This window comes from Suncus etruscus, chromosome 1 (assembly GCF_024139225.1).
Source record: "Suncus etruscus isolate mSunEtr1 chromosome 1, mSunEtr1.pri.cur, whole genome shotgun sequence".
Taxonomy (NCBI): domain Eukaryota; kingdom Metazoa; phylum Chordata; class Mammalia; order Eulipotyphla; family Soricidae; genus Suncus; species Suncus etruscus.
This window is the reverse complement of record NC_064848.1, coordinates 193,930,989-193,949,911: the sequence shown is the minus strand read 5'-3', so window position 1 is coordinate 193,949,911 and position 18,923 is coordinate 193,930,989. Positions and strand designations below refer to the sequence as shown.

Genomic DNA, 18,923 nt, shown 5'->3' with positions numbered 1-18,923 from the left:
CTACTAATTGGCCCCTTACTGTCGCTCTGCTTCGGCTGTTGTGCAGTCCTGCACCTACGGAACCCAGCCTCGTTGACTGCCCTAGGAGGTATCATGGCAAACTGTTGCCATATGCAGGGCAAGGAGCCTGACATGAGAGGGCCACAGAGTGGCAGATATATTCCCTGCATCTCATTCTTCCCACTCATTAAGTGAATATCAGGCACACAGCTAAGTCATAACAAAAGGCCTGACTGGACTAGCTGCATGTGGTCTTCAGAGCCCCACCAGGAGTGATCCCTGAGTGCCAAGAGTCAGCGCTGAGCACCAGAGAAACAACAGAAAACAATAACAACAAAAACCAACCCTCTTTTGTGATAGTTGGAACTGACAGTCTGGTCAATTCCCCTATTCTGAGTTTTTCTTTCTTTGTTTGGCTTTTTTTTTTTTTTTTTTGGTTGGGGGGGGGCATACCCGGTGATGCTCAGGGGTTACTCCTGGTTATGCACTCAGAAATTGCCTCTGGCTCTGGGGGACCATATGGGATGCCGGGAATTGAACCAAGATCCATCCTAGGTCAGCTGCGTGCAAGGCACTGCTGTGTTATCGCTCTGGCCCCTATTCTGGGTTTTTCTCTCTACAACGTGGCTGGTGCCAGAAGTCACTGCCTCACATAAACCCTTTAGCCTGCTCCCTCACACTGAACCACCTGCCCCACAGCCTGCACTGCCCACCCGAACGCAACACATGCACCCGCTGGGAGTTTTGCTTGCTTGTCCCCGGGAGCAGTTTTCTCCCTGAACTAGACAAGGTTTCCAACCCGGGAGCAGTTTTCTCCCTGAACTAGACAAGGTTTCCAAGACCGCATCATTCAAGACTACTCAAGTCTGGCTTTATCACAGAAGCTTTCCCTGACAAACCATCAGGAAAGAGATTCCTAGTACTCCACCCTTTGCTCTCATTAATTTTCTTAGTAGTATTTGTCATTAACAGAAGGTCACGCTGGTGACGAAATTGGTGCTTGAATATTTAGTGTCTGAAATGATTGTATTGTGAACAACTTGGTAAATCATGGAGTTATAATAAAAACGGGCGAAGAATATTCATCACCAACCAGAATATACTCATTTCTAGTTACTGTTTGTCCCACCTGTGGAATGTAAATTCCTTTAGGGCAGGGACCTTGTATGTGTTGCTCATTCCTACATACTTACAGTTCCATTGCTACTACGTCAAACAGTGTCTGGGACTTTAGACACTAAATTGTTTGCTGTGGGGGGAAAGGGAAAGAAGGGGGGAGGAGCGGGAGAAACACACATGTAGCAGGAGGAGGAGGTTTTTAATAACTTGTGAATTTTATGTGGGATAATCCATCCACCGTCACCCACCCGAGAAATAACAAGCAAAGGAGGACCAGTGACCTCCAGATAGAACAACTCACCTTTGCTTCGGGCGTTACTACTGGCTTTGGCGGAAACTGCACCTCAGTAGCTTTAAGGATAGTATTTTCTTGTAGGATGTCTTGCTGGGACTGGTTATGGCCGAAGGGCTGTCAGAGAAAAGTAAAACAAAGGAATAACAGTGGTGGGATTTTGGTTAATGGGAAAGAAAACCCACCTAATAAGTACAGGGCAGAGAGAGGGGAAAATGACCAAATCATCCTGAACTGTCCTACTTTATGGACAGTACACTTGGGGCAACTTCTAAGTGAAGGCAGAGCTGGGACGGGCAGCAGCAGTGGCTGTTATAACTCATGAGCTGTGCTGATGATACAGGGAAAAGGATTCAAAGCAAGAGCAGAATTCCTTTGAGTTATCACTGTGGACTTAATAAGCAATAGATATATACCACTGGCATAGTTGGTGGAAGAATTAAAAAAAAAATCTTTCATTTGTGGATAAATTGCCATGAACTTTGAACATCTGAACTATGACGTTTGAATAAGTTCTCGCCAGTATTGCTACTGAGATCATGATTAATACATTCAAGATAACTTCTACAACCATTGTCAGCCACTTTCCACATTAATACAAATACTCAATCCCTTTAATTCCAAATAATTTCCTCATCTGAGGGGTAGGATAAAGTCTCAAGGGACTGGAGAGAGGGGGGAGAGCAAACAGTGTAAGTGCATTGCATGTGGCCAACGTAGGTTCGATTCCTAGCACCCTTTATGGGACCCTGGGCCTGCTAGGATTACTCCCTGAGCACTGCCAAGTGTGGCCCAAACATAAAACAACACAAAATAGGAACTAAAATTTACTTAAAGAGGAAGCTAAAATGTGAACTGAAGTTTCATCTGGATTATAATTAAATTATTTAGAGTCGAGCTAGAGAGACAGTACAGCAGATAGGGAGTTTGCCTTGCATACAGCTGACCCATGTTCAACCCTCAGCATCCCATATGGTCCTGCACCCCATCAGGTACAATCCCTAAGCACATGGAATGTGGGCCCCTCTCTGGCCCCCATCCTAAAATAAAGTCTTTTTTTTTTTTTAAGTGCAAGTCTATTTCGCTTTTACACAGTCCAAAAGGGAACAGTGGAACATAAGGGCACTTTGACAACAGAGTAACATATGAACATAAGTAAAATTGGATCCTAAAATGAGGCATTAAACACACACAGAAAAAGCAAGAGTGAATATTAGGGATAATTTATCACTGTTATATTATTATAAGTTATAGAACATTCTTGTTATATAATTATAGCATTATAATCACATAATTATATTATTGATGGACTATTGTTCATATGACAAATCAGAGCTAACAAAGCTCTGACCTCCCCCCTTGTACAGAAATATAAAACAACTGCTTTTTAAAACTTGTAGCTTTAATAATGGGGTGGTTGAGTCTAAGAGGCATTGTAAACATGTCATTTCAGTTCTCGGAACCCTGAATAGCTCCTGGGAAGCTGTCTGTTTACTGGAGTAACAATCTCACATTATTAGAAAAGAACTTGTCCTGAGCTAGAGTCAGTACAGTGGGTAGGCCCATGCCCTATATGTGGCCAACTGGGGTTCAATCCCTGGAACCTCATCTAGTCCCCCCAAGTCCTGCCAAAAGTGGTCCCTGAGCAGAGGCTGGAGTCAGTCCTGAATTCAGTTCCCCCAGCTGCACTGTATCTCAGAACCCTCTTATTTTCTTTACAACTCTCAGGACTTTGGTTTTGAGGGATGGGGAAGGGCTGGTTCACATCCTGTGGTGCTCAGGAATATTCCTGGCTCTAGGCTCAGGAATAGTCTGTGGCTATATTCGGGGACCAGATGTGGTACAGGGGAATGAAGTGGGGTTGAGCATGTATAAGACAAGCACCTCAACCCCTGTATTACTTCCCCAGGACTCCGTTTTGTGCAAGCAAAGTTTAGCTTCGGGAGAATCGTCCCCCTACCGCCTTGGCTTCCTCTTACCTTCCTTCCATAAAGACACTGATAGAAGATCACCCCCACTGACCAGACGTCAACTTTATTGGAGATTTTTGGTGGTTCTTTCCCAACCACAAAACACTCTGGTGGTAAATACCTAGGAAGAAATGGAAACAAAAATTCTTAGAAAAATCTAAGACATGCACCAAATGGCAAGGAGAAAAACCATGCTGAAAATAAAAACAACCATTTAACTGCTAGAAAAGCGGTATAATCTAGCTGGAGAAAAGTCAGCAAAAGTGACTTCCTTCTAATTTAAACAGTAAACTTGGTCCATTAAAAGGCTTACATGACATTTCTCAATTTATGAGACCAAAGTATTCTCCTCGGTCCCTACTGCACCCACCCTTGCCTCATGAGAGTCAATTGAATTCTTTTTCAAAAAGGGGGTGAGGAATAGGGTCCCTTTTATGACAGCTACATAACAAACGCTCAAATCCAAGTACAGGTGATATGAGCATCCTTTCTTGTTGGCTGAAGATATTCCGAAAGTAACTGTTGTGTATGTAAATATTTTGGGGGATTACTATGTTGCTCACCCTAATCTGATTAGGTGATTGTGCCCTACCCTAGGGTGTGACCTGGCATTCTGCCCCCACCCTAGGGTAGGACCTGATTCTGCTTCCACCATTGGTTGGTATCTGATCCCACCATGGAGTGGGACCTGACTCTGGAGTATAAGAACAAGGGTCTGTGGAAGGCGGGGGCTTTTTGCTGGCTGGAACTGAATCTGAGTCTTTGGACTTCAGTTTTGTCCATCCGAATAAAGCAAATATTTCCACGAGCCTGATTGTCTGCGAGCTGTTTACCCGCTGTTTCACCTCAGAACCGTGGGCTAGACAGGGTGGCAGACGCGTGCTCCGAGCTGGAAGAAAAGGGCCTCATTCTCCATCCCTCCATCAGTCAACCTCTTCAGGGGCTGACCTGCTACAGTAACCATTTTAGAGACCCAAGAGACAGTTCGGGGACTAAGGTATTTTTGCCTTGCATGTGTCCAACCCCAATTGGATCTTTAGTACCACACATGGTCCTTCAAGCACAGCCAGGAGTAACTCTGGAGCACAGAGCCAAGAGTTTAGTATTGAGCATCCCGTATCCTGAGTGTGGGCCCAAAACAAAGAACAAAAACGTAACATTTCAAAGTCTAAAGGAATCTAGAACCCAATACAAATCTCTAAGGCTCTTCTGTATTTTTTTTTTTCTTTTTTGGTTTTTGGGCCACATCTGGTGACGCTCAGGGGTTACTACTGACTATGCGCTCAGAAATCGCTCCTGACTTTGGGGACCAAATGGGACACCAGGGATCGAACCCAGGTCCATCCTGGGTCAGCCTCGTGCAAGCCAAGTGCCCTACTGCGCACTACCACTCCAGTCCCTATTCTGTATTCTTAAGATAATTTCTAGAAACATGAACTAGAACTTCTACCTATACTCAATAATGCTAAAGTTTAAGTTATCAAAGAATACTTTATGTGAGTGTTCAGGGACTTACTGGAAGGCTCACAGAGAACAGAAAACTCCAAACATAAATAGTTGCCAGCACAACTCAACCCCATCTGAGTTCCCTCCCGCCCATCTCCCACTCAGTCTCGAAAAAGACTAGCTGGCCAGCCAACCACACCAAATTGAACGGTGCGGTGCGGAAGGTAAGTGCCTCCTGGCATTTAGGAAACCAGACAGATTCCAGGCTCTCAGTACTGGAGTTTCAGTTCTGGTGCAGCTGGAGGGCAGCTTACTCAAGACAACAGATCAATTGCTATAGATTCCGTTCTGGCAAAATCAATTCTGCGAAAAACTATTTTAGTCCTGCACTGCTTCTGGTATAAAATCAAAACATAGCTTGAAGAAATCACAAAAGCTGAAAAGCAGAAATTATCAGATGACAGGTTTTCTTTTTTTTTTTGGGGGGGCCAACACGATGAAGTTTACTCCTGGCTCTGCACACAGGAACCACTCCTGGAAATACCCAGAGAACCATTTGTGTAGGATGATGCTGGGAATCGAACCCGGGTCAGTTGCATGCAGGACAAATGCCCTTCTAGCTGTACCATTCCACTAGCCCTTTCTTTTTGAAAAATTTCAGGGGCTTGGGGGAAGGGAGTAATACATACAGTGATGTTCAGGGCTTAGTTCTGGCTCTACACTCAGGGATCACTCCTTGCAGGTTCGAGGTACCATATTATGTGCCTGGGATTGAACCAGGATCAACATCGTGTAGGACAAGTGACCTCCCACTGCACATCTCTCCGACCCCTTCATTTCTTATTTTTTTATATTTAATAGTCACTTTTGAAAGTCTTTGAGCTGGGTTATTATTCCACATCAAAAAATATTTAGGGGGCCGGGCGGTGGCGCTGGAGGTAAGGTGCCTGCCTTGCCTGCGCTAGCCTAGGACGGACCGCGGTTCGATCCCCCGGCGTCCCATATGGTCCCCCAAGAAGCCAGGAGCAACTTCTGAGCGCATAGCCAGGAATAACCCCTGAGCATCACAGGATGTGGCCCAAAAACCAAAAAAAAAAAAAAAAAAAATTAGAACATGGGAAAGAAAACAAAGCACTAACAGAAAGTGAAAAAAAAAAAAGCAAAAATTAACACATAGGAAAAGATTGTTTAATTAAAAAAGGGTGGCTGCGATAGCATAAGGTGTTTTGCTCATTTCATATGATTCCCCAGTAATGACCCCAGAGTGCAGAGCCAGGAGTAATCCCTTAGCACTGCAGGGTATGGCGCCCCTTACCCCCTCCAAAAAAAAAATAATAATAAGAGAGGGAGAGAGAGAGAATACACTGGCTAGTGTGCCAGTTCCTGGGCTAGAAAAAGCTGAATAAAATGGGATGCATGCAGGAGGCCTGGATTTGACCCCAGTTGCATGGCCTCCACAAGTACCACCAATTGTGGTGGGATCTGGGAGTAGCCCACCCACCTCCCTAGTACCCCAGTTGTGACTCCAAAACTGAAAGCTTCCAAAATTCTGTTAAAATCCCCTGAAGCTTGGGCCTAGAGTGACAGTATAGTGGTAAGACACTTGCTTTACACACAGCCAACTGGGGTTGATCCCCAGCGTAATTTCTGAGCACAGAGCCAGGAGTAGCCTCTGAGCACTGCCAGGTGTGGCTTAAAACCTAGCCAAAAAAAAAAGAAAAAGAAAAAGTCTCCTGAGATCTAATTTTAATGTTCTTTTTAAATAAACATAAACAAAAAAAAGACAAATTGTATCTTGATGCAAAAATCACTACTGCATGTCTGGGTTGGAGGTTTATTGTGGGGCTCCCAAGTAGCTATAAGGAGAGCCAGAGTTTCCTTGATGATTTGGGGGAGAGGTTGGTATTGATGGTGCTCAGGAATTGGCTGAGGCTCTTGGCTGACTCTTGGCTCTACACTCAGGAACCACTTCTGGAGGACTCGGAGGAACATATAGAATGGCCATGTACAAGTCAAATGCCCTCTCCGCTGCATGATTGCTCTGTGCCCTCTCACCTCAACAGTGACTCTTGATTGACCCAGCCTCACAGAGGTTCAATGCAAGGGCCCCTGAAAGTGATGTGGTGCTGGGGTTACCAAGTCACTCTGCAGGTGCTCAAGGGCTTCCAGGGTTGCACCCAACAATGTTCTGGGGAACAGACGATGCTGGGAACCAAACTTGGAGTTCCTCCAAGCTAAGCATGTGCCCGAGCACTGCATCATCTCACAGACCATTTCCTTACTCTTTATTGTGAAAAAATCTTCAGATAGGAACTAGAAAGAACAGTGGAAATCAGTCCCCAAGTAACTGGCCTCAAGAGTCATCAACATGAAGCTTATCTTGTGCACAGATAGACTTTCCAGATCCTCCAAGATAAGCAAATTCCAAATGCTGACAAAAATAAACAATTTAAATGAACACCAAATGCTGAATATATAGGTTAGGAAAGATAGCAAAGTTAGCAATGAAACAACTAATTTAAATATAAAAAAGCCTCAGCTTTTAAAAAGAACAAGCTGTCAACCAGAAAGTTCAAATCCAAAGTGCAGGAGTTTACTCTGTAGGGGGTCTAGACTTGTTTCCAGAACTTCCAACAGCAGATATTTTATATCATTTAGTGACAGTAACACAAACCCATAATAACTACCATAGTGAATAAGTATAAATGTAGTTTCTATTTTAAACCTGGAATCTCAAGAGTTTGAGAGACTGATTTTTACTATGAGAATTGTCTATACAAACAGCCAGAAGCAAAGGAAATTAAAACTTTTGTGTACATGGCTTGGTGGTTTGGTTTTAGGGTGGGATTTTTTTTTTGAAGTGAGTGGCTAGGGCCACATCCAACAGCACTCAAGGGTTACTCCTAGCACTTGGGATCAAACAGGATGCCAGGAATCGAACTGAGATTGGCTGTATGCAAAGCAAATGCCCTATCCGCTGGTTTTAATTTGTTTGTTTTAAGCAAAATTTAACTGATTCTGTAATTTACATGTAATTTAATTTATATCATCTGGCTAATGAGACACACCAGTCTTCTCTTTAGGTCAATGTCCTTTATCCCATACTATGCTTTAAGCTATGTGATCCGACTACCAAACCCTGAGGTCTAGTGCCTTAGTGCTGGTGGGACGTCCCCATGTCTAGAAACGCAAGTTCCAATATGCAGTGTGTGTTAGCTACACTTTGGTCGTTCCACAATGCTGAATAAGTATCTGAGCTGCAGGCACCTCCCAGGCTTCTCAGAGCACAGTGGTTTGAGCACAAAGGCACAGGAGCCAGGGGTATGGGTCTGACCCCCACCGTGCATCCCCAGCCCACACTTGCATATCATCAAATGTAGAAGGAACAGTAATGATAGGCAGAAGTAGGGAGGGCCAGTGGTTCTCACACCTGCATGTCAACACCTGCTCTGACAGTGGTAACAAGGTAATAGGCCCGAGTTTCCAACCTCTCTCACCTGTGAACTCTGCTGGTTTGTGGACTGGTGGCTGCAGACCATTGGGGCAGGTCATAGGACAAGTGAAAAGAATTAGCTGGGATGGTACTTGAGGGAAACAAGTGACAACAAAAGGGAGAAATGTGCTGGCACAGGCCTGGCTTCAGTGCACTGGAGATCATGCACCCAGTGGCACAAGGAGGCTAGTAAGCAGGAGGCAAGAGTGGCAGGGCTGGGGCCCAGCATGGCCTTACCAGCCTCAGGTTAGCAAGGTAAGTGGCTCTGGGCACACCACACCTTTCAGAATGGGGCTGACCAGGTAAATGGGTCTAGTTCTTGGCAAACTGTGCTCATCTTTTCCTATTTAAATCGAGGGCCATGGTGGCTACGTTGTACCGTAATCTTCGCACCTTCTTGGTTCTAGAGGTCCAAACTACACAGCATCCGAGTCTGAGTCCAGCTCCCAGGAACCCACAGTACCACCAGGGAAAAGGACCTAAGGCCATTCCCGCCCCAGCCTGTTCCTAAAGCAGGCAGCAAGGCATTGAAGAAGAACTTGGGGCTCAAAGACTGTCCCCCTAGAGGGTGGCTTAGTGCTCCAGAGAGCTCATGTCCCATGGCACTTTTATCTGGGCAAATAGGTAACTTCTCTGAACAAGAGCTTTCTTTTTTTTTTTTTTTTTTTTGGTTTTTGGGCCACACCCGGCGGTGCTCAGGGGTTACTCCTGGCTGTCTGCTCAGAAATAGCTCCTGGCAGGCACAGGGGACCATATGGGACACCGGGATTCGAACCAACCACCTTTGGTCCTGGATCGGCTGCTTGCAAGGCAAACGCCACTGTGCTATCTCTCCGGGCCCTGAACAAGAGCTTTCTGTCTATTAGGAAACAAGGATTCCAATACTGTAACTGTTATCATACATATTGAACTTTAAAAAGCTGATATGAGGAAAATAAACCTTTGAAACCCTTGCTAGGAATGACAACTGTATTTTTATACCAACTTAGCCTCCAGTTTGGTATTTTTAACTCAGTTGCGGTTAGCAACATCTGGTTTCACATAAGCGCACAGCTCTTTTAGAAAGTGCTCCATCACTGCTGACATTGATCACTTTTCCACAGCTATTAGCTGTGCTTCCTCGCAACAAGAATCACAAGACACTCTCGGCAAGGCTCACACACACATCGCTATGTCAACTACCACCGCCATAACTGGGCATCATAGCCCAGGACTGAAATGCTATGTGGCTGTAAGTCTTTTTGTTTGTTTGTTTTGGGGCCACACACGTGATGTTCCTGGGTCACTCCTGGCTATGGCCTCAGAAATCGCTCCTGGCTTGGAGGACCATATAGGATGCTGGGGGATCGAACCACGATATATCCTAGTTTAGTGTGTGCAAGGCAAATGCCTACTGCTTGTGCCACCACTCCAGCCCCATGGCTGCAAGTCTTTACCAAAGATTTAGGGTACCCAACTTTCACTCATTTTGCCCCTGCATACCATTCATCTGCTTCTCAGTATCTAAGAACTTGGCCTTTATTTTCTTGGTTCCAGTGTGAGACCTATGATACCATCTCTCTGACTTAACACAATTAGCACAGTGTCTCAATGCCCACATGTGTCTCCTATGAGCAGTTCACACGCACATTTCTTGGCAGTGCCAGCAATGGAGAAGACACTCAATCCAAACTCGTGGAAATTCAGAGCCAAACTGCTGAGAGAGTTAACTGGGGACCAAAGTACGCTTAGGGTTACAATGTTCTTGCCTAAGGAGCAAACCCTGCCTGGGCAGACACCCCACCACCACGTCTCCCCAGCCAGCTTGGCAGGTGGCCTGGATACCTACCAGTAAGTACCAGCACCTTGTGATGTTAGCTCCATGCCGTCCACTGAATTGTAGCTATCATCATCCATGATCTTGGAAAGACCAAAATCTGTGATTTTTATCTCTCCACATGCTGTACCATTTACTAAAAGAATATTACCTACAAAAGATAAAAACTCTTCATGAATAATTTAAACGCACACAAAACCTTGCCAATTAAGAGAACAATCCAAAGTGTCGAGAGATGAGAAGGGAACTCTTGCAGGCCACGCAAACATCTGAAACTGGACTAAACGAGATGGACTCCGGATGCTGGGGGAGGTGTTGGTGGTGTCTGGCTACAAATTTTATTTTCCAAGAATCATCTGCTTAGTGTGCCAAAACCACTAGTATGAGCAATAGAGAAAAACACTTGCCAAAATAAAATATCACTTGGTCAGTCACTCAAGAGTGGTAAGAAAGTCTGATCTGAACTTCCAGTAAGGGTCTCAACCATTCTGTCTAGGTAGTTTAAGGGAGGGAGAGGAGCAATCTTAAAAGACAAGGGACCCAAAGCAGGTCCCACAGCGCCACCTACAGCTCCTATAGCAAGAAAATACTTTGGATCTGGCCATGAAAAATCCAATTATACAACTGCCATCTTTTTTTATTTAAACTGAGGGATGAAGGGTTTGCTGGGGCTACATTCAGCACAGCTCAGGGGTTACTCCTGTTTCTGCACTAAAGAATTACTCCTGACAGTGCTCAGGAGACCATATGGGGTATCAGGATAAAACTTAGCCAGTCTTGGGGCCGGCGAGGTGGTGCTAGAGGTAAGGTGTCTGCCTTGCAAGCGCTAGCCAAGGAAAGACCGTGGTTCGATCCCCTGGCATCCCATATGGTCCCCCCAAGCCAGGGGCAATTTCTGAGTGCTTAGACAGGAGTAACCCCTGACCATCAAACGGGTGTGGCCCGAAAAACCAAAAAAAAAAAAAAAACTTAGCCAATCCAGGACCTCAGTTCTGTCTCATATGGCCCTCAAAGCCAGGAGTGATTTCTGAGCACAGCCAGGAGTAACTCCTAAGCGTCACGGGCATGGCCCGAAAACAAACAAAAAACCCAAAACAAACAAACAAAAAGATTATCTAATAGTGAGAATCAATATGTAGCAGCTACAGGAGGAAAGCAAAGTAAACAACTGCCTACACATCATCTCCTAAGTGGAAATTCTCTTTCTCTTTTTTGAGGGGACGTTGGCAATGCTCAAGGGCTATTCTGGAAGAACTGAGCATTGGGGATCTAACCATTATTCAGCCACATGCAAGGCAAGTGTACTATCTCTTGAGCCCCTGGAGTCACTCAGAAAGATTCTGGTCTTGGACCAGAGATAGCACAGCAGTAGGGCATTTGTCTTGCACGCAGCCAATGCAGGACAGATGTTGGTTTGAATTCTGACATCTCAGATGGTCCTGCATGCCTGCCAGGAGTGATTTCTGAGTGCAGAGCCAGGAGTAAACCCTGAGTGCTGCCGGGTGTAACCCAAAAATAAAAAAAGGAGAGAAAAAAAAAAAAGATTCTGGTCTTTAGCCTCAGCTAGTTACAACTGGACAAGAGAACATTCAACAGTGATAAATGAAGGTAGGAAATTTAACTGGCCTCTAGTCTGTGCTCAGAACTCTGGGAATTTAGATAGTGTTCATAGAAAACATAAAGACCTTGGGGTCTGAGAGAGTCCAACAGGCTGAAGTATGGGCTTCACATGCACGATGCCTAGGTTTGCCCTCAGCACTGCTAGGAGACTTTGCATTCCTAGGCCAGTGTGACCCTCCCATCATATGTCCCTTTCCCCAACATATATGAAAACCTCTGCTCAGAATGTATGAGAACAGCAAAATAAGTCTGGGCTTAGAGAGACTCGAAGTAGAGAAACTGCTGCATATACAGTGAGAATAATGGGATAAAACCAAACCAAGTTTGCCAGAAAGTTTCCTCAGGGAACTGACATCATGCCCCAGGTGGCTCTGGACATAAGGGCATCGTTTCTCCAGGCTCTCGCTCCCATCTGCCCCTTAAGGCCAGAGATCTGTGACCAGGACCTGCTGGTTCCTGAACTGCCCACCAGAAATCCACAGTCAGATACACCAGCCAATTCTAACTTTACCGAATCAAGATAATGGTAAGACCAAAGGAAAGCCACCAGAGTCTCCTCAAGTTGGGCATACCTGGTTTGAGGTCATAGTGTATGATGGGAGGTTTTATTTCATTTAAGTACTTTAAAGCATTCACAATCTGCATGATAATGGATCGGGCTTCTTTCTCTGACATTAATTTGTGCTGTTTCAGGTAGAAGTCCAGATCATTGCCCTCACAGTATTCCAATACTGTACAAAACCTAGAGGGAGAGAAGAAAAATTCAATGTTTGACTATTATAGAGGATAGGGATTAAATACAATATCGTTTTTAAGCCCTGGGAAAAATTCAGCTTTTTAGTGTCACAATCCTTTTTTTATTTTTTCCTGGCAATACTCTTACTTTTTTACACAGTCTGAGTCTATCTGAGTGGCTGATAGGAAGAGAAACAATTGATTAGTGGGGGAGGCACTGCTGGCTCCACATGAAATGTGTCTGCTTATGTTTCCCCCTGACAAACCTCTTCTTGAATCCAGACAATTGAGAACACTGACAAGAATGATGATATATTTCTAAACATGTCTTTTTTGGAAGTGTCTCATTTCTATAATCACACCATGTTCCATTTCTTAACAAACATATGGTCAAGTATCCAATTTTCACAGCACGTACTTCATATGACCCCAAGTGCTGACTGGAGGAGACTCTAGTTTGCCCAAGCCTCTAGCACTACTTGTTTTTACTTTCCATAGTTCTGGCACAAAACTGTGCTACAATTTCTCCTTCCTAAAAAGATACTTTAAAAGTATCTGTGGTTTAATAGATATTCATCACATGGTAAGTTTTTCCTTATTATATCAATTTATCATACAAACCCCTATTTGCATACTATTAAAACCTGCATATAATTTGTGGCATTTAGAACCAAAAGTTTATCATCCAAGGCTGTTACAAGTTGAAATAAGATTTTCTAAACTGGGGCCGGGAAGGTGGCGCTAGAGGTAAGGTGTCTGCCTTACAAGCGCTAGCGTAGGACGGACCGCGGTTCGATCCCCCGGCGTCCCATATGGTCTCCCCAAGCCAGGGGCGATTTCTGAGCTCATAGCCAGGAGTAACCCCTGAGCGTCACAGGGTGTGGCCCCAAAAACCAAAAAAAAAAAAAAAAAAAAAAAAGATTTTCTAAACTGAATATTCCTGAGAAATGAAGCCTTTTGAACATTCTAATTTGTGACAAGAGTAGGTCTCACTCTGGATCTAATCAGGACATAAAAACCAGTTTGATAACAGAAATACTTTAGTTCAAAAAGTATCACAAATCACAAAGATGCAAAAAGAACTGCGAAGACAGCACCCCCAAAAATCTTTAAAAACAGGAAGCCATTAGCACCTTAAAACTGAGGGCCAGAGGAAGAAATGGCACCACTAAGGCTGTTTTACCACTGGCTAAATCCAGTTGAACAACTAAAGAGGATTCTGGTGAGCACAGCCTCTGTGTGTTGATGCATCTAAGATGCAAAGCTTGGGAAGACCTGATAAAAGACAGCTTTGTGATTAGTGCTTGGGGCAATCTGAGGCCTGCCACAATGAGTTTTGGATGTATGTAGCCTGTTGGATCTTGAAACTGGACAACCGCATATGAGTCTTATGAAAAATCTTAGCATCTATTTGAGAAAAAAAAATCTCTGAAGTTCACAGTTCCTCTAACTGAAGACTGAAATTTGAGATATAAATGTTCATGCTAAGAGAAATTTTATTTTTTGACCCAAAGACAAAATGGAAATTAAGATCTTATTTTTCATACCCAGACAACTCTCAAAAGACCATGACAGTCTGACTCATTTTTGTTTAAAAAAATACTTAGTGGGGCCAGAGCAACATCATAGCGGTAAGGCATTTGCCTTGCGCGTGGCCAAATACAGGATGGACCCCGGTATAAATCTCAGCATCCCATATGGTTTCCAGAGCCTGCTAGGAGTAATTTCTGAGCACAGAGCCAGGAATAATCCCTGAGCACCGCTAGGTGTGACCCAAAGACAAACAAACAAAAAACAAACTAAGCATATATACTAGAAAGAACAAAGTAAACTTAACTCAAGAATAACATAGAATAAACTCAGTAGCCCTGGTACATGCAATAATACAAGTCATCATCTCTGAACTGTTTTTTTCTACTTACATTACAAAGTAGAAGGGGGAGCAAGGCTAATCAGGAATTTACTCAAGCAAAAAATGAAGTCACTCTGTGGAGATCTGCTAACTATTTTTCTGCTATTTTTTCTTAGTCCCATCCCATGTGAAAAGCTGAGAAAATGGCTCATACAAGACGCAATGGTCCTCAAACTATGGCCCACGGGCCACATATTGTATTTGTATCTGGTTTGTTTCTTCATTGCAAAATAAGATATATGCAGTGTGCATAATAATTCGTTCATACGTTTTGTTTTTACTACAGTCAGACCCTCCAATGGTCTGAGGGACAGTGAACTGGACCCCTGTTTAAAAAGTTTGAGGACCCCTGTGAGGAATCGGGTAAAGGGTAAGGGGAGCCAGTGTAGATGGTAAGTGAATGATTTGCAGAGAGAATTCTGAGCTCTCTTCAGGTCCTGTGGGTGGGCTCTCACATAGCAATTTCTGAGAGGAATGCTGTCCGGAACAGGTGCTTACTCCTAAAACCATGCTGGGAGCCTGAAAGGGCCAGCTCGAGCTATCCTTTGAGATTCAGTTTAGACTCTTGTGAAGCATCTACAACATGCTAAAGTTTTACAAAATCTTGCATAAATCCAGAGGTGTTAGAGCTTACCAGATAATAAAACAAAGCTTAAAATGATAGATCTAACACATGACGTAACTTTTCTGGCCTTCAGTTTTTCCCAATAAAGTCCTGAGAAGGCTGAACTGAGAGATGTCGCAGTTTGAATTTCTATAAACTCCAAACCTGTATTAGTTAGTATGTAAGCAATTGTCATCTCTAATAGTGCCATTTTCACTCTCATTCTAGAATAAACTTCACACTTCTGGTGCTTTAAAAAAAAAACACCTGTTGGTGTTCATTAGAAGCCCCAAAGTAAGGCCGTCCACATTCATGAGTGCTTCTCTGTGGTTTGCTGGAACCAATTAGTAATGCCAGTTCCAAAAAGCTTAAGCTGTATTTTGAGAAAGGTTGTGTGCTGGTCATTAAACTGCTGGGAGGATGAATTTAAAATTTAAAATCAACTCAGTCATATGAAACGCTTGATGACTGATACACAGGTTGGGATAAGAATGAGCCTTGAAAAACATCACACTGGATAAAACCAGTTAGCAGAGTTACAGGTTATTGTGATTCCATTCAAGTTAGAGTACGGAACAGGAGATCAAGAGAGTACATCAGTTATTCCAAGAGCTAAGGGCAGGGAAAGAAACAGAAAGGATATAGAAAAGGTATAAGATTTATTTTGGAGACAGTGAAAATGGATTACTGCGATGGATGCACATTACATGTGAATATGTAAAAACACTGAATTTCATACCTTAAATGAGTAAATTAAGAGTATCCAAATGATATCTCATAAGGTTGTTGTTTTTAATTTGATAGCTCAAGACTGGAGTCACAACATCAAAAATTAACACACTCTTTGTATAATACAAGTGCATAAATACTATGGCTAAAAAGTATTGTTTTCCAAATCTGAATTCTTTTTGTTATTTCTGTCCATAAATAAATATATTTATTTTGCTCAGATGAAAATGAGTCCAGAGAAGCTCAACATGCTGCAAGGAAATAATATTAATTGCTGTTAAAAAGGCACAATACTCACGAGTCAGTGTCCAGTGAAAAGTAATCATACAGCTTAACTATTCTGGGGTGATCCAGTTCCTTATGAATCCGGTATTCCCTACATGCATGCCTAAAAACAAAATGGAAAAATAAAGCATAGTGGGGGGGTGATGTGTATTTGTGTCTGTATGTATGTGACTCTCTCTTACTCCTAGCTCTGCACTCAGGAATCTCCTGGAAGTGCCTAGAGGACCATATGATATGCTGGGGATCGAACTCAGGTTGGCAACACACGACAGGCTCCCTACCCTCTGATTTCTGTCTCTGCTTTCTTTTTATCATTGTGTCCACATTTCATCCTACTTCTGGTCATCTGGCTGGTTCTATTTTCTTTCCTCGTTCTATTTCCTCAACTAGTATCTATATATCAAGCTGTTAGGAGAATAGTATGTGCTCAAAATCGATTGAATGAATAGATGCAGCAATCTTTTATTCTCCTCAAAATCATTCTATAACATTTTTACCTTTTGAATTCATAATCAAATAATTAAAAATTACAAAAACAGCTTTTTTTCTCTCCTTCAGACTGATAGTCCCATGTATAATAAATGTTTATATAATGGGGTCACACCAAGAGAATCCATTTGAACACACAAATTCCTTGTGTAGAAGGATTACAGGTTACAAAAGATAATTAAAAGTGCTTCCAGCTTCTTTGCTTTTGTGGTGGCATGGAAGAATTCAGAGCCACACCCATGCAAGGAATGCATTCTAGCATATCCCATCACCCTGTATTTAAATTTGTTTGCTTTATGATCTTATTCCTGACCAAAAAAGTTGTTTGGTTTGGTTTTGGTTTTTGGTGTGTGGGCCACAATTAGCAATGCTCAGGGCTTACTCCTGGCTGTGCATGCAGGAATTACTAATGGTAGTGTGCAAGGGGCTGTCTGGGGTGCTGGGGATCCAACATAGGCTAAACCACGTGTAAGGCAAACATGCTATTCGCTGCTACTATCCATTCGGCCCACAAAGAAGATTTTAAGAACAATTCATTTTATTGTCATAACAAATTTGAAATTTTGGAAATCCTAGTGTTTTAAGAACAATGATATATATGTACGTGTGTGTGTATATATACAATCAGAAAAATACTTAAATATATATACACACACACACACACATATATATATATATATATATTAAGTATTTTTCTGATTGAAAAGCAGTTAACAAGATTAGGAACAAAAAAGTGCTATATATAGCATTCATACAATACAATTTTTTTTTTTTTTTGGTTTTTAGTTTTTGGGCCACACCCGGCGGTGCTCAGGGGTTACTCCTGGCTGTCTGCTCAGAAATAGCTCCTGGCAGGCACGGGGGACCATATGGGACACCGGGATTCGAACCAACCACCTTTGGTCTTGGATCGGCTGCTTGCAAGGCAAACGCTGCTGTGCTATCTCTCCGGGCCCCACGACTTAATTTTTTAAAGTATCAAGTACCTATTTACAAAGAGGGCAGCAGGAAACGACTATATTTTAAATAATCTAACATTTTGTTTGAGGCATTTAGTTACACAGTAAAATAAAATTAAAAAAAATAAAAGAGATGCTTTCCAAAACTGGCCCAGTCCAACATATCCTTAATACACAGGAAGATTTTACCCAAAAGAGGCAAAAAAAACCGCTATGGCAGCCCAGTACAACCTTAGGCACAAACTACAGTAGTAATACTATGAAAAGACAAAACTATCATTTCAAACGGATTCTGGTTGATTTAAATGTTTTGAGCCACACCCGGCAGTGCTCAGGGGTCATTCCTGCCGGTGCTCAAAGGACCATAGGGTTACCGGGATTGAACCTGGGTCAGCCACTTAAAAGGCAAACATCCTCTCTACTGAGATATCACTCTGGCCACACCTGGTTGATCTGTTTTTGTTTGGGCTACACCTGGCGGTGCTCAGAGGTTACTCCCTGTCTCTGTGCTTAGAAATCACTCCTGGCAGGTTCAGGAACCATATGGTATGCCAGGGATTGAAACTGGGTCGGCTGCTTGCAAAGCAAAAGCCCTACTACTCTGCTATTGCTCTGGCTCCTTGATCTAAGTTTTTGTTGTTGTTGTTTTGCTTTTTGTTTTTGGGTCACACCTGGCAGTGCTCAGGGGTTCCTCCTGGCTCCACGCTCAGAAATCTCTCCTGGCAGGCTCTGGGGACCATATGGGATTCCGAGATTCGAACCAATGACCTTCTGCATGAAATGCAAAGGCCTTACAGCCATGCTATCTCTCCGCCACCCCCCCCCTTTTTTTTTTTTTTTAAGATTTTTTTGATCTAAGTTTTGATAATTCCATTTGACTTGGTGTTGTAACAAGCAATATGAAGAAAATTTGTGTCCACAAAGAGGCAGGCTAGGGAGGGGGTGGGTGGGGAAACTGGAGGTCATTGGTGAAGGGAAGGTCACACTGGTGGTGAGGACTGGTGTTGGCAAAATGAATGCCTGAAACAAATTATATTATAAACAACTTGGTAGATAAGTGTTATAATAAAAAATTAGAGAAAAAAATAGAGAAGCAACAGATGCTTCTGAAAGTATGATTCGGCAAAATAAGGAAAAGCAACAATAACAAAGTTTTGAAATAACGGTCTTAAAAGATATTATTAGGAAAAATGATTTTATTAAAAAAACTGCCGTGGGCAGGAATTACTGAAAAGCTAGATGTAAAGAGCAATTGACAATTGCAAAAACAAGCAAACCCACACAGAAAAGGGGTGGCTCCGTTCTTCACATCAGTAAGCCCTCAATTGTCAATGGACTAGACCAGGGGTCTCAAACTCAATTTACCTGGGGGCCGCAGGAGGCAAAGTCGGGATGAGGCAGGACCACATAAGGGATTTCACACAAAAAAGTCCTCAAACGTAATTATTAACAGT

The 18,923-nt window shown here is 43.1% G+C and overlaps 1 protein-coding gene across 1 annotated transcript in view; it reads right to left on the bottom strand.

The window, feature by feature from the left end:
• The window catches only part of TLK2 (tousled like kinase 2), a 58,334-nt gene that overhangs the window by 1,308 nt on the left and 38,103 nt on the right, over positions 1–18,923 (bottom strand). The window contains exons 11-15 of the mRNA XM_049780377.1: positions 16,035–16,124; positions 12,329–12,498; positions 10,149–10,287; positions 3,391–3,502; positions 1,421–1,528 (exon numbers count right to left, since the gene is read on the bottom strand). Of these exons, the coding sequence (XP_049636334.1) occupies positions 1,421–1,528; positions 3,391–3,502; positions 10,149–10,287; positions 12,329–12,498; positions 16,035–16,124 (619 nt within the window). The remainder of the gene's footprint in view (positions 1–1,420; positions 1,529–3,390; positions 3,503–10,148; positions 10,288–12,328; positions 12,499–16,034; positions 16,125–18,923) is intronic.